Genomic DNA, 12,270 nt, shown 5'->3' on the forward strand with positions numbered 1-12,270 from the left:
CACCATTGTCACTGCAGAAACAGAAAGATATCTGCTGAAGACTAAATTTATCTAAGTCACATTCTAAAAATGAAGTTGCATCAGACACTGACATGTAACAAGCTTAGGAACATAATGGCAACAGTGTAATGACACATCATGTTTATTATGTAACCATAACCGACTTCTCACCTTGAAGAAGAGGATGTACCCTCAACCCAAGTAGTGGAAGGCTGAGTCCTTTAGGTGCCTGCCTCCTCCTGGCTGTAAAAATACAGAAAATAAATCATTTCCTACTGAACTCAAAAAATAATAAAATAACATACAAAAGCAATGATGTAATTCTGTAACAGTAAAGTGGTATTGGAAAATGTCAATGATATAACAGCTACATAACAGACCTACAACTACTTCCACAAACAGGCCTTGCAGTCCTTTTGTTCTAAAATATAACCGGTTGAATCTATCACAAATAAAAGCAGCGACGCTCCACACAACAGTAATTACAAACGTAAGCAGCGGTAAAGCATTGTTCAAATAGCTGACATGTAATGTAAAATTGCTGGAACTAAAAAGTAACACTAAAACTTACTAGTGAACCTGGTCCCGAAGAAGAAGATCCTCATCTTCATCCACTTCAAAATCCATGCTGCTATCTGAAGAAGGTCTACGAGGTCACTGTTCTGCAAAATGGTTTCTGAGGCTTCCAGATTGTTTGTTTTATTCTTCTGCAACATTATAATGTTCAAAATTCATGGAAAAAGCACGAAACAACAAGCAAGCTATGTGCGAAAGTTGCTCCCAGATTTATAACTTCAGTTAGGCACAGAGAATTTCGTGACCGGAAAACGTCATACAAAGATGTGCAATAAGTTCCCCACAAAGGTGGGATTCCCTACTGTCCATTGATACCAAAAACACGGGGTGGGAAACAGAATATGTGTTTCCTGTAGTATTTTACATGTGGATATGCCAGAAGGACCTTCATGTTGTGTGTTCAAATTCCTGTAACACAAAGTATTTGTGAAAAACAAATTTGATGATTTGTTTTAATAAAGCTTTGTAATGGAAATTCTTTTATTAAGTGCTCCAAAGTGTATGACCTTTAGGTTACCTCACTCCTCAGAACATCTGTGTTAGAGGAGTAAAGCCATTATCAGAGGTTTAATGGTTAAAACCCATCATTTAGGGTGATGCCTCAGGAAGAGCAGATGGGTTTGTTCCTAGATAACTTTGTCACCTCTGAACCCGAGAAGGGTTTGGGTCATAAAACACAGACTCTTTGAAGTTGAGATAACACTGTCATGTTCTGGTATAAATACTGTGTGTAAATGTTGATCAGGGCTCTGTTTCACTGACTAACCTCAGTGTCAGGGTCTTCAAACGCTGAATGCCTTTGAATAAAACTTATAAAGACAAAGTCCGGATTTTCTCTTGTTGTGAGTCAACTTCTACCCACTTTGATAAGAAAATTCCACTACAGCCTCCTCCGAGATATTTAGGGAAGAAAGAAATCCTGCTTTTAGACGGTGAAAAATGGGCGTAGCTCAACCCATACCGGTACCGGTATGCTCGGGCTTAACAATTTTACACGATTCCCATAAATCCATTACTCCTTATATTTCCAGATCTTTACAGTGTATATAAATCCACATTTATTGGCATCTTTTTGTGGCTTCCCCTTCTTATGGATGCTGTCCATGACTGTCCTCTGGACATCTGTCCAGTCAGCAGTGTTCCCCATGGTTGTGTAACCTATGACCCAGAGTGAGTGACCGTTTAAAGGCTCAGGAAACCTTTGTGGGTCTTTGGAGCTAATTGGCTGATTAGGTGTGACACCAGGAGCTTCTGATGTTTAACTTTTTCACAATATCCTAATTTTCTGAGACATTGAATTTTTGGTTGTTAGCTGTAAGCCATAAAGATCAAAATGACAATAAATAACGGATGGACATATTTGACTTTGTGTGTCATGAATCTATATCTGAGTTTTACTTTCTGAAATGAGGGACAGAAAACATTGAACCTTTTAACAACATTCTAATGTTTTGAGATGTACCTTAGTTGATCTGCTTTGACCTTATCCTGACGATTTCCTCGATGTCATTAGGAAACCTGCGGAGAATCCCACTTAAATAGTGGGATTCAGTCCCACTTCTTAGCCTCTTCTTGACCTTGGACATGTGTGAAAACAAGACTCCTGACTTCTGCGAGCTTCTGAGAGTTGAGTCGGAATGAGGATGAAGAGGAGTAGTCTTGTAATTTATCTCTGCTGAAAGCGTCACATTAAATGTAATAATATTCTCGATCTCAATAACAAATGTAAAGATTTAAGAGTTTTCTGATGGTTTGGGGACCCCAAGCAGCCGTTTACTTCACGTATACCTTGGGCCGGCTCTGTCAGTGCGATTACTAATAGTTTAATGATTCTTTTAGTGACTGAATGCAATGATTCAAGTGTTAATATTGTGGTTGTGAGATATTTTGCTGATTCATTTAATTGCGTTTTGTATTCAGGCTCCATGACGCAGAATTCAGACAGAGATGTGTAACATTTCACCCGGATGAAAATACGACTGTATTTAATGAGGCTGAAATCATTTTAATACATACTGATGCTACCCATGCAAAAAGCAGCAAGCAGAGTTCGATTGTTGTAATGCTTAAAAATATTTGTACTCTGATTATTAAGAAGGCTCTAAATCATTTTTAGAATGCATTTTATATTAAAATGTAAATAAAAACATAAATTCTCTTAATTTGATTATCTTTTTACACAGATTTTTATCTTCTTAAAGAATCCAGAAATTTTTTTTTGGTTTAAAACCATATAAAATATATATCTGCCAAGAATACAAATAATTTTGGGCTTAATTGTAAATATCCATATTAGGGAAAATATTTCCATCAGTTTTCTCAAACAACATTAAGTAACTTTAACCTTTATATACGGCAAGCCATATTTTATTTTATTACCCTTAACCCTTTTTTGCCAGGTAAAGTATCACCTACTCATTCAGAGCTAGTTGGACATTTACCTGAACAGGTTCATCTTGTTGCACCAGTTCCAGTAACACTCTTACTGGGAGCAGTTTACCTAGTGAGACTGAACGTTTTATTAGTCTGCCAAAGTGCTGGACTAGTACCAAAAATCCAGCTAGTTGGCTTTACACTAGCTGACCACTGGACTGTACTAGTTAACTAGTTGCCATTCTTTAGTCTCAAACACAGCGAAGGCTTCAGCTAGTTTCTCATTGGACGATCTGAACATCAGTTCATTCAGGTTTTCCTTGTACCTCATTCAGATGCCTGCCCAAGTCCTGTTATCATATTTCTATGATAACAGGACTTCAACCGTTCCAAGCAGCCATACTGGTTCAGTGTTCTGTCATGACCTTTAACCTGCTAACTGCAGCCTGCAGAGCTGGAGCTCCTGGGTTTTTGGTCATTTCTCTGAGTATTACTTTCCAGATTAATGGGCAGCACCGCCGACCTTAATGACCATAGTTCTATGAAACAGACAAAACTAGGATAAAGCCTGGATGAAACCTGTAAACAAATGGGCCAAAACCAGGAAAAATGTGAAATGAGGATAAAAAGATCAGATTATGATAAAGACATGAGAAACATCCTAAAACTGTTAAAATAAGACCCATCTGTGCACACTTCCATCACCACCTGCCAGGACAGAGTCCTTCACCTAAACCGAAGAACCAAAAAGCTGACCCAGACAGACCCGAGCCGTGAGCTGCTGAGCAAACTGCAGGTTAAAGTGTACAGGGCGTGACGTAAAACTGAAACTGGTGCACATTATCAGAGCTTCAGGGTTCAGTGTCCTTTCACACGCAGTTCAACAGCCAACATACACGACGCCTGTCAGGATTATCAGCTGGAGAGGTGGATCCCAACCCCTAACGGCTGTAGCATGGAGCTGCGTGGCGTGGTGTACAGGCGGTGCAGCGCTCAGGTGGATCCTTCTGGGGTTAATCTCCGTCATCTGTTACACAAATCATTAAAAACTTGGAGACCCTAAGGACAAAGATATTACTTTTTATTTCATTCTTCTCACAGCTACCAAACAAAGTTCATCCCAGTTGTCCCTTTGTTGGTTTCATCCGTTCCCAGTTTGTCTCCAGCATAGACATCAAACCTCCACCATATCAGAACAAATGTTCTGTTTAGTGAAATGTGGTGTAAACCAAAATTGTGACACTATTTATTAACACAGCTGTCGGATGTGTGGTGGCATGTTTATGAACTGTAATCAAAGATCTGAGTGGGCATCTGGAGACTTCGAGACCATCGGACTGAACTGGGAGTAACACGGGAACAGAAACAGCGATAGGTTTGGTATGAAGTTCTCTGAGAACCTGCAGACACGTCATTCCAGGAAACTGAAGCGTGTAACTGAGGACGCTGTGCAAAAACACCAACATGACTTTAAGGAGATTAAGTGCCAAAAAAAGATGAGACTAACTTCATAAATAAAACTAAAATAAGATGAATAAACAGATGCAGATTATTACAGAACACATAATAAACTCTGGCCTCGATAAAACATCACAAAACTGTGGTTTCACACTTGACCTTCAACAGGTCCGCATATCAGAGGTCCTCCTGCTCTCTAACATGAGCTAAAGAGCTTTTTAACCTCCAGAATATCTGCACAAAATCAACTTTCAAACTGTTCATGTCCAGTTTCGGGTTGTCTTTTTATTTCTTACATTATCTGGATTGTTTTTGGATCCCAAAAGTCCAAAAGCTACGTGATCCATGTGCAAGTAAAATACTTTAAAGGTTTTTATCATCCAAAATGTTGTAATAATTCAGAATCCTGGAAATCTCAAAGTCTGCATCAAATGTCTGACTTTCATCAGGTTTGATCTGATTTAAGTCAAATTGCACCATGCTTTTTTGTTTGTGGACCCGTAGACGTTTTGAAGTCCAGAGCAGGACCAGGTCCAGACGGTTTGGACCAGCAGCTGTTTGGGTAAGTGCACTTTTTCCAAAACCTTGTGTTTTCTGTCCTGTTTGCCTGCTTGTTCTTGTCAGAAATGGATCCACGGCCACCGTTCTTCCCTTCACAGCCTGTTGCACCTTTGAGGAACAGGTGAGAGTCCGTTGATGCTCACTCTCCTTGCCAACTGCTCCTGGCTCCCTGGAGGACCAGCTCCAGCCTGCAGGGTTTGAGTCAGGCTAACTTGGGCGGTGCTGAACGAGGTTATTCGCCCACTTCCAGCGATCTGGAGGTTCACCGTTGTGGCGTAACTGGCCTTTTGGTTCCCCTGTTTGGACAAAGGGGATGATCCCAGTGGTGAAGAAGAGGGCACTGCGGATGCAGGGGGTGAGGTGGTGACCTGAGGTTCACTCTGGGCGTGGAGGTTGTACTGCTGGTGTAATTCAGGTGAAGAGGAGGTCAAACCTGTGGGGGATAAGATCAGGCATGAGGAGGAGGAGACATTTTGTTGGTGAGAGGGCCGGGCAACATAAGCGCAGATAAGCTGATTGCGACAGGTTCCCTCCTCCAGTTCTGGACCCACCCACTCAGACTGGCTGTCTGTTGGACCTAGGGAGGAGATACGGTGTACTGGAGACAAAGGAGCAGTGGGAGTCACGCTTGTTTCTGGACTGTCGGTTCCGTTGTATTTGGTTGACAGCTCTTGGACATCTGGCCAAGGTACACTGGTGAAATGTTGCCCGCTAATGGCGCCCTTACCTGGGGTAAACCTGTTGGGAGAGAGTGGGGACTGCAGACAGGCTCGAGGGCTAAGGCAGGACGGGGAGCTGCTGTGGGAGGACCACCCACTGCTTGGACTAATCGGACAGGACTCCAGCTGTTCAAAGGATCCTCGGACGTTACCAAGGAACCCGAGGGATCTTTGGCCGAGATCCACCCAAGAACGACGCAGTCCGGTCCCGTTGGTCCGCGGTGGACTTAAAGGTCTGTCTGCCAGGCTGGCAGAAAGGGGCCAATGGACGGTTTGGGAGGGAAGAGGGGAGGATCCTGAAATGGATGTCCGTCCTGAGGTGGAAGAAGACATCCTGTGTGTTTGAGAGCCTAAAGTGGACGAAAATAAAGAAGGGGAAGTTGAATATCGAGGGTTCCTGGGTTGAGGTGCTGCTACATTATTTGTCCAAACTGGCACACCGATAGGAGGAGGGGAGAGTATCTGAGGGCTCACACATGCAGAGGAATCATCAAAAGTGGAACCTTCAGAGGAAGCCCTAGTTAGGTCCAAATGAAGAGCCAGGTAATTGTGGGAACCTCCTACCCGTGAACTACGAGGGTGGGGGGGTTTGTTTGCCATGGAGGAGTAATTATGCTGTGGTGGGGAGCCGAGGCGGACAAACAATGCTGGAGTTGGGGAGGGAGTCGGAGAATGAACTCGTGAGCTGGGCTCAGATGCAGAAAATGGCTGCGCTACACGGTTATGAGATCCAGACCACAGTGGATAGTGACTCTGGTGGGTTTCTGTGCTGCCTTCAGCCCCCGAGCAGCCTCTGTTACTAACAGCACCACCAACATACGCACTACCTATGGACAAACCAGCAGTGTTGTTGTTGTTGGTGTTTTTGTTGCCAAGATGTGGTAAATCAGTTTTGGAGTGAAGGAAGGAGGAGCAAGGTGAAGTTGAGGAGGAGGAAGAGCAATGAGGCTGACGAAGGCCTGCAGAAGGAGAGGGAGGGCACTGAGACAGAGAAGATGGAGACAGACATGAGGATCGAAGAGAGGACGAGGGACATCTCGGATGTTGATACCCATTTTTAATGCACCCCAACTGGGCATAGGCAGGTGTGCCCGTGCCTTGCAAAGCTGGAGGAGGGTTTGGCGAAGGGGTGCGTTGTCGCATAGATGAAGTGGAGGAGGAACTTTGATTCACCAGTGTTATGGTCGGTGCTTGTTGTCGTGCCATGTTGTTTTTAGCCATGCTCTGACTGATAGACTGGCTGATGTGGGAGGCAGCTAAAGATCTGGTAAAAGCAGAGGAGGAAGGGGACGAACATGTGGAAGAATGTAAGTTGGATGGAGGCGTGGGGGAGGAAGAAGGTCCTCTTGATAATGAAGAGTCTTCAGATAAAAGAACGGATGGAGTTGGGGTTCTTCCAGAGGAAACAGTAGAGGGAGTAGAGGATAAACAGGACAGAGCTGAGGTAAATTCTGTAGGAGATACTGCAGTTGAACAGGATACTGGGATGACCCTGAATGGTGAGGAACAGGGAGGTGCTTGGACTGAGGAGGTGGTGGCAGATCTTAGAGGAGAAGGGGACCGATGGATGAGGCTGGGGCTGAAGACTGAAAGGACAGGGCTTGAAATCCTGAGGGGCAATCCTGAGACCGGCTCATCTGGCTTCCTGAAAATGACAAAAACACAAATTAAAAATATCCTGAAGTGGGTAACTGAGGTACAGGACAGATTAAAACACACTGATTTCTGTTGTCTTTCCAATCACTCATGCTCTCCAGTAAATGTGGTCTTTTACTGTGGCCAAGATCAGTAGCTCTTGGCTGCTTCCGACCCAGTTTCAGTCTAGGACCTGAGTGTTTTCCAGGATTCTGAAATTGTTTTGTTGGTTTGGCCTCCTAAGTGTTTCTGTCTTCCTATGAACCACACCTAAAGTCCGTGGATGAGTCACTGTTGAGTCACTAACCATAGCTTAGCAACAAGTGAACCATTGTCTGAAAATATGAAACACAGCTCTGGATTTTCTGGTCCATCTACATTCCAGCTCTCACTTCTTACCTGTGTAAATAAGTTGTAGAGACTGCTTTTCAGGATCGGTTCTGCTTCTACATCAGAGGTTCATTAAATAAACTGTTCTATATTTAGAGCTTCTCCTCCACTGCATGGATGGATGGATGATGGATGGATGGATGGATGGATGATGGATGGATGGATGGATGGATGGATGATGGATGGATGGATGGATGATGGATGGATGGATGGATGGATGTGTGGATGGATGTGTGGATGGATGGATGGATGGATGGATGATGGATGGATGATGGATGGATGGATGCTTGGATGGATGGATGGATGATGGATGGATGGATGGATGGATGATGGATGGATGGATGGATGGATGGATGGATGGATGGATGGATGTGTGGATGGATGGATGGATGGATGGATGGATGGATGCTTGGATGGATGGATGGATGATGGATGGATGGATGCTTGGATGGATGGATGGATGATGGATGGATGGATGCTTGGATGGATGGATGGATGATGGATGCTTGGATGGATGGATGATGGATGGATGGATGGATGGATGGATGGATGGATGGATGGATGATGGATGGATGGATGGATGGATGCTTGGATGGATGGATGATGGATGCTTGGATGGATGATGGATGATGGATGGATGGATGGATGGATGCTTGGATGGATGGATGATGGATGCTTGGATGGATGGATGATGGATGGATGGATGGATGGATGGATGGATGATGGATGGATGGATGCTTGGATGGATGGATGGATGATGGATGGATGGATGCTTGGATGGATGGATGGATGATGGATGGATGGATGCTTGGATGGATGGATGGATGATGGATGCTTGGATGGATGGATGATGGATGGATGGATGGATGGATGGATGGATGGATGGATGGATGATGGATGGATGGATGGATGGATGCTTGGATGGATGGATGATGGATGCTTGGATGGATGGATGGATGATGGATGGATGGATGGATGGATGGATGGATGCTTGGATGGATGGACACAGAGAGCTTCATCACATCTAATCTCAATGCAGCCCAATGGTCCCTATAAGGGATGGGTTAAATGCAGAGGACAAATTTCGTTGTAATGTACATGTGCAATGACCAATAAAACTGATTATCAGTTGTTGAAACACTGGCTCTCACTGTAGAAATGTAAATACAGAAAATTGGCAGCATGCTATTTTAACACTTGAATGAACTGAAGTCAAATTGTTTCTCTGCTTTCAGCCAACAGCTCCTCGACAGCTACTGCAAAAAGAAACAAGGAAACTGCTGCTTGTAAACAAAGAGAGAGCCAACAGACACAGCTGTCATGCAACATTTCATCTGAATATACTCATCCTGTCATTATTTTCAGCTTCAAACCATGAACTGAGTTATTTTCCTGTTCAAAAGGCACAAACAAATGTCCGACTGTGTGAGGGGCTCAATGTTGGGAGAAAGTCACAGCAGAACAATTTCCCCAGCTGTCCTGTGGATGCCTTCAGAGATATTTCACTGTTTTAGGCCCATCTTTACACAGAAGTAACCTCAGGACATGAATGAACAGAACAGAGCTGCAGTCAGTTGAGAGCTTCAGGAAATTATTTGGTCCAAAGCAAAAGATTCATTTTGCAATCAGTCAGTTTGGCAGAAGGTGGCACCAGAAGGCAGAGGTGGACCCATGATACGGCACCAGGCAGTTCCTTCAGCATCTGACAGCCAGAACAGTGAGTGAAGGGTGGAGAGGTATGTGAATGGATGTCTCTATTAGCGTTTTCCCACCGAAGGAACTCTCGTTCTTGAACCGGTTTGATTTGCTTGCCTTCGACCAAGTGTGAGTGATCAGCAGGGGACGTTACACAGCGCCGGGGGGAAGCTTGGTAGCGAGACATCGGAGCTTCCTGAGCTACGTGCAGTGTTCGTTTTAAGGCAACATCAGAGCATCCATAAACAGAAGTTATGCTGAAACTATGGTTCTGTGAATTTCTGGATGACTGCCAGTCACACTGGTCACTCAGAACTTCTCAGCGAGAAGATTCTAGGAGACCAGAGCTACTTATGGACGCAGCAGCCAGGTAGGCTGTACGTCACGTACGCGACTTCGTTGACATAAAACCTCAACCTGCGTGGAGCGTAAGGAGATATATCTACCTTTTTTACTGCCAATGGCAGTCAGGAAGGAATGAAACAGAACTAGAACTTTGTTTACTAAATATTTTATGCATAATTTCTTTCCACTTCACATAAAATCTAAGTACATCAAGAGAATAAGTGCGAGGGGTGTGAATACTTTTGAGAGGTTCTATGTTTTACTGGTTTGGACTTTAAGGACTTCTGGCATGGAACAGGACAGCTCCAGCCAGAAGGTTAGGGGGACCTCCCCTGGTGAATGTGAGCATCAGAGATACATACCTGTGGCCAGTCTCAGGTGTGCTGCTGATGGTCCAGGGCACTGATGAAGCCCGTTTGACGCCAGCCAGCAGGTCCGTTGGCCTCTGGTTGGTGAACGTTGGCAGCGAGTCTTCAGACGTTGGAGTGAATCTTAAAACAGATGAACTGGATGAGGCTTCGTCTTTCTGAAGATACTTAAAGGTCTCCTTGATAGTTGTATCGTTCATCAGGTTCACGCTTATTGAGTCTGAAGGTAGAATGAAATGTTCTCTTGATGCACAGATATCTGCAGAACTGTCTTCATTTGCTCTTGAAGGTTCAACTATCTTCTGCCCCCTAGTGGACCCCACTGATCCGGTCACTTCCTCTGCCCATGTTTCTCTTTGGGAGGGTTCTTCGTCCAGTCCTGGATGAGACACCCAGGCTATTCTAGACTGTGATGGAGTGTGAACTAACCCAGTGGAGGATCCAGATCCTGAACAAAGACTCTGGTCTGTCTCTAAGACCTCCTGGTCCTCATTTTGTCCCATGTCATCATGTTTATATCGTGCAACTGCTACATCTCGCTCGTGTCCGTCTGCATCACTTCTCTTGCTGGAAGCTTTGGTCTGCGTTATGCAGGCCTCAGAGTAAGCCGGCTGAATGGAGAAGTTTTCTGATGTCCAGTCTCCTCTAGCTGAGTAAACACAGCGTCCTTCATCTTGCTCGAGCCTGCTGAAAGAAGCAAGGCATGATGGTTAAAAACAGCAGCTGTGAGGCTGTGAGAAATGAATCTTCACTTTAGTTCTGAAGAATATGAGCATCATGAGTATCATGTTTCTGTAAATAACTCACCCATCTTTTCCCTGCTCCACTTTAGACTCAGAATAAACAGGAACATCTTCATGTTTTTCTGCAGGAAGGTCCCTGAACTCTGAACATCCACCATCCAGAGCTGCAGTCGACACTGAGGGGATGGAGCAGGTCCGTTTGGATCCCTGATCTTCAGGCTGGGTTCTGGGGCGGTGAGAAGGTCCAGAAGATGTGGAGGACACAGCGGTGTCGTTGCTGTAGGCCAGGTTCGGAGAAGATGGAGTTTCTCCTGGTGTGCTGGAGGGTTTGGTCAGGGCACAGATAAAGTCTTTGGGCCTGGAAAGAGTGAATCCATCGGTCTGTTGATCACAAGTGGGGGTCACATGACCCAGCGGCTGAGGCTTACAAGGCCCTTTTGCCTGTGAATCTGCAGAAGAAAAAGAAGATTCAGATGTTTTAGGTCATAATACATTCATCTGATGAGCAGAACCAGCTCAAAGGTCTGCACACAGCCCGGTTAAAATGTCAGGTTCTTGAGATTTAACAAACCAGACCATGAAAATCATTTCAGAACCTTTCCCACATGTTCTGTGATTCATTAAGGAGAACATACACTGTTCACATCATTAAAGCAATTCCTGGTTGAAGCAGGTTCTGATTCAGTTTCAGAGTCCAACATCTTGACTCACTCTGCTTCTCCAAACCTCTCAGGTTCCTCCTCAGGCGAGCAATGATTTACTGTCAGATCTGGACCCCTTGTCATCTTCAGCCTTCTAGCAGACCTGAAGTATTTGGGTCAGAACTGGCTGATATCTAGAAACACTCATCATTCCATCCAACTTGTTGAAAACCTCATGCCTCACTGCCGTAATGGTGTTGAGTGCTCTTGTTGTGCCGGACCCACCATAGATAAGATGTACGTTCTGCAACTCTTAAGCTTTGACATTGGAGATGGTTTTCACATGTGGAGCACAACCAGAACCTACTGGATCTTCATGCTGCCTGACCAGTTTCTGTCCTAACATCTGGTTTAGATCTTTATGTCCCACATTTTCTTCTTTGTGGTTTAGCTAAATAAGGCAAATGTAGAAAAGTCCAACAACTTTCCTTCAGGTTCTGAACCCTGGAACTGGATCAGAAGCTGCTTCACCAGTTTTACTTGATGTTTTCCTTTCTGTAACAGATTTGTTCTTTGGGTTGTTTGGGCCGGGTCAATGTCATTGTGAATGTGAAAAAGTTTGGAAAGGATTCTTCCTGGTCACACAACCTGGTATTGTTACAGACTGTGGAGATCGAGATGACTTGAAAAATTACAGACCTATATCCAATCTTCCATTCTTATCTAAAATTCTTGAGAAAATAGTTGCTAATCAAATGTGTGAACA

At 44.3% G+C, this 12,270-nt stretch overlaps 1 protein-coding gene across 3 annotated transcripts in view; it reads right to left on the minus strand.

The window, feature by feature from the left end:
* Positions 1-4,013: 4,013 nt before the first annotated feature.
* The window catches only part of plekhg2 (pleckstrin homology domain containing, family G (with RhoGef domain) member 2), a 110,168-nt gene continuing 101,911 nt past the window's right edge, over positions 4,014-12,270 (minus strand). For 2 of the 3 annotated variants that reach the window (XM_047391852.1, XM_047391854.1), the window contains 3 exons: positions 10,928-11,312; positions 10,115-10,807; positions 4,014-7,332 (listed from right to left, as the gene is read on the minus strand). In XM_047391852.1, coding sequence (XP_047247808.1) covers positions 5,061-7,332; positions 10,115-10,807; positions 10,928-11,312 — 3,350 coding nt within the window. In that variant the 3' untranslated portion in view covers positions 4,014-5,060. The remainder of the gene's footprint in view (positions 7,333-10,114; positions 10,808-10,927; positions 11,313-12,270) is intronic. The other variant, XM_047391853.1, reaches the window with a different exon arrangement.

This window comes from Girardinichthys multiradiatus, chromosome 18 (assembly GCF_021462225.1).
Source record: "Girardinichthys multiradiatus isolate DD_20200921_A chromosome 18, DD_fGirMul_XY1, whole genome shotgun sequence".
Taxonomy (NCBI): domain Eukaryota; kingdom Metazoa; phylum Chordata; class Actinopteri; order Cyprinodontiformes; family Goodeidae; genus Girardinichthys; species Girardinichthys multiradiatus.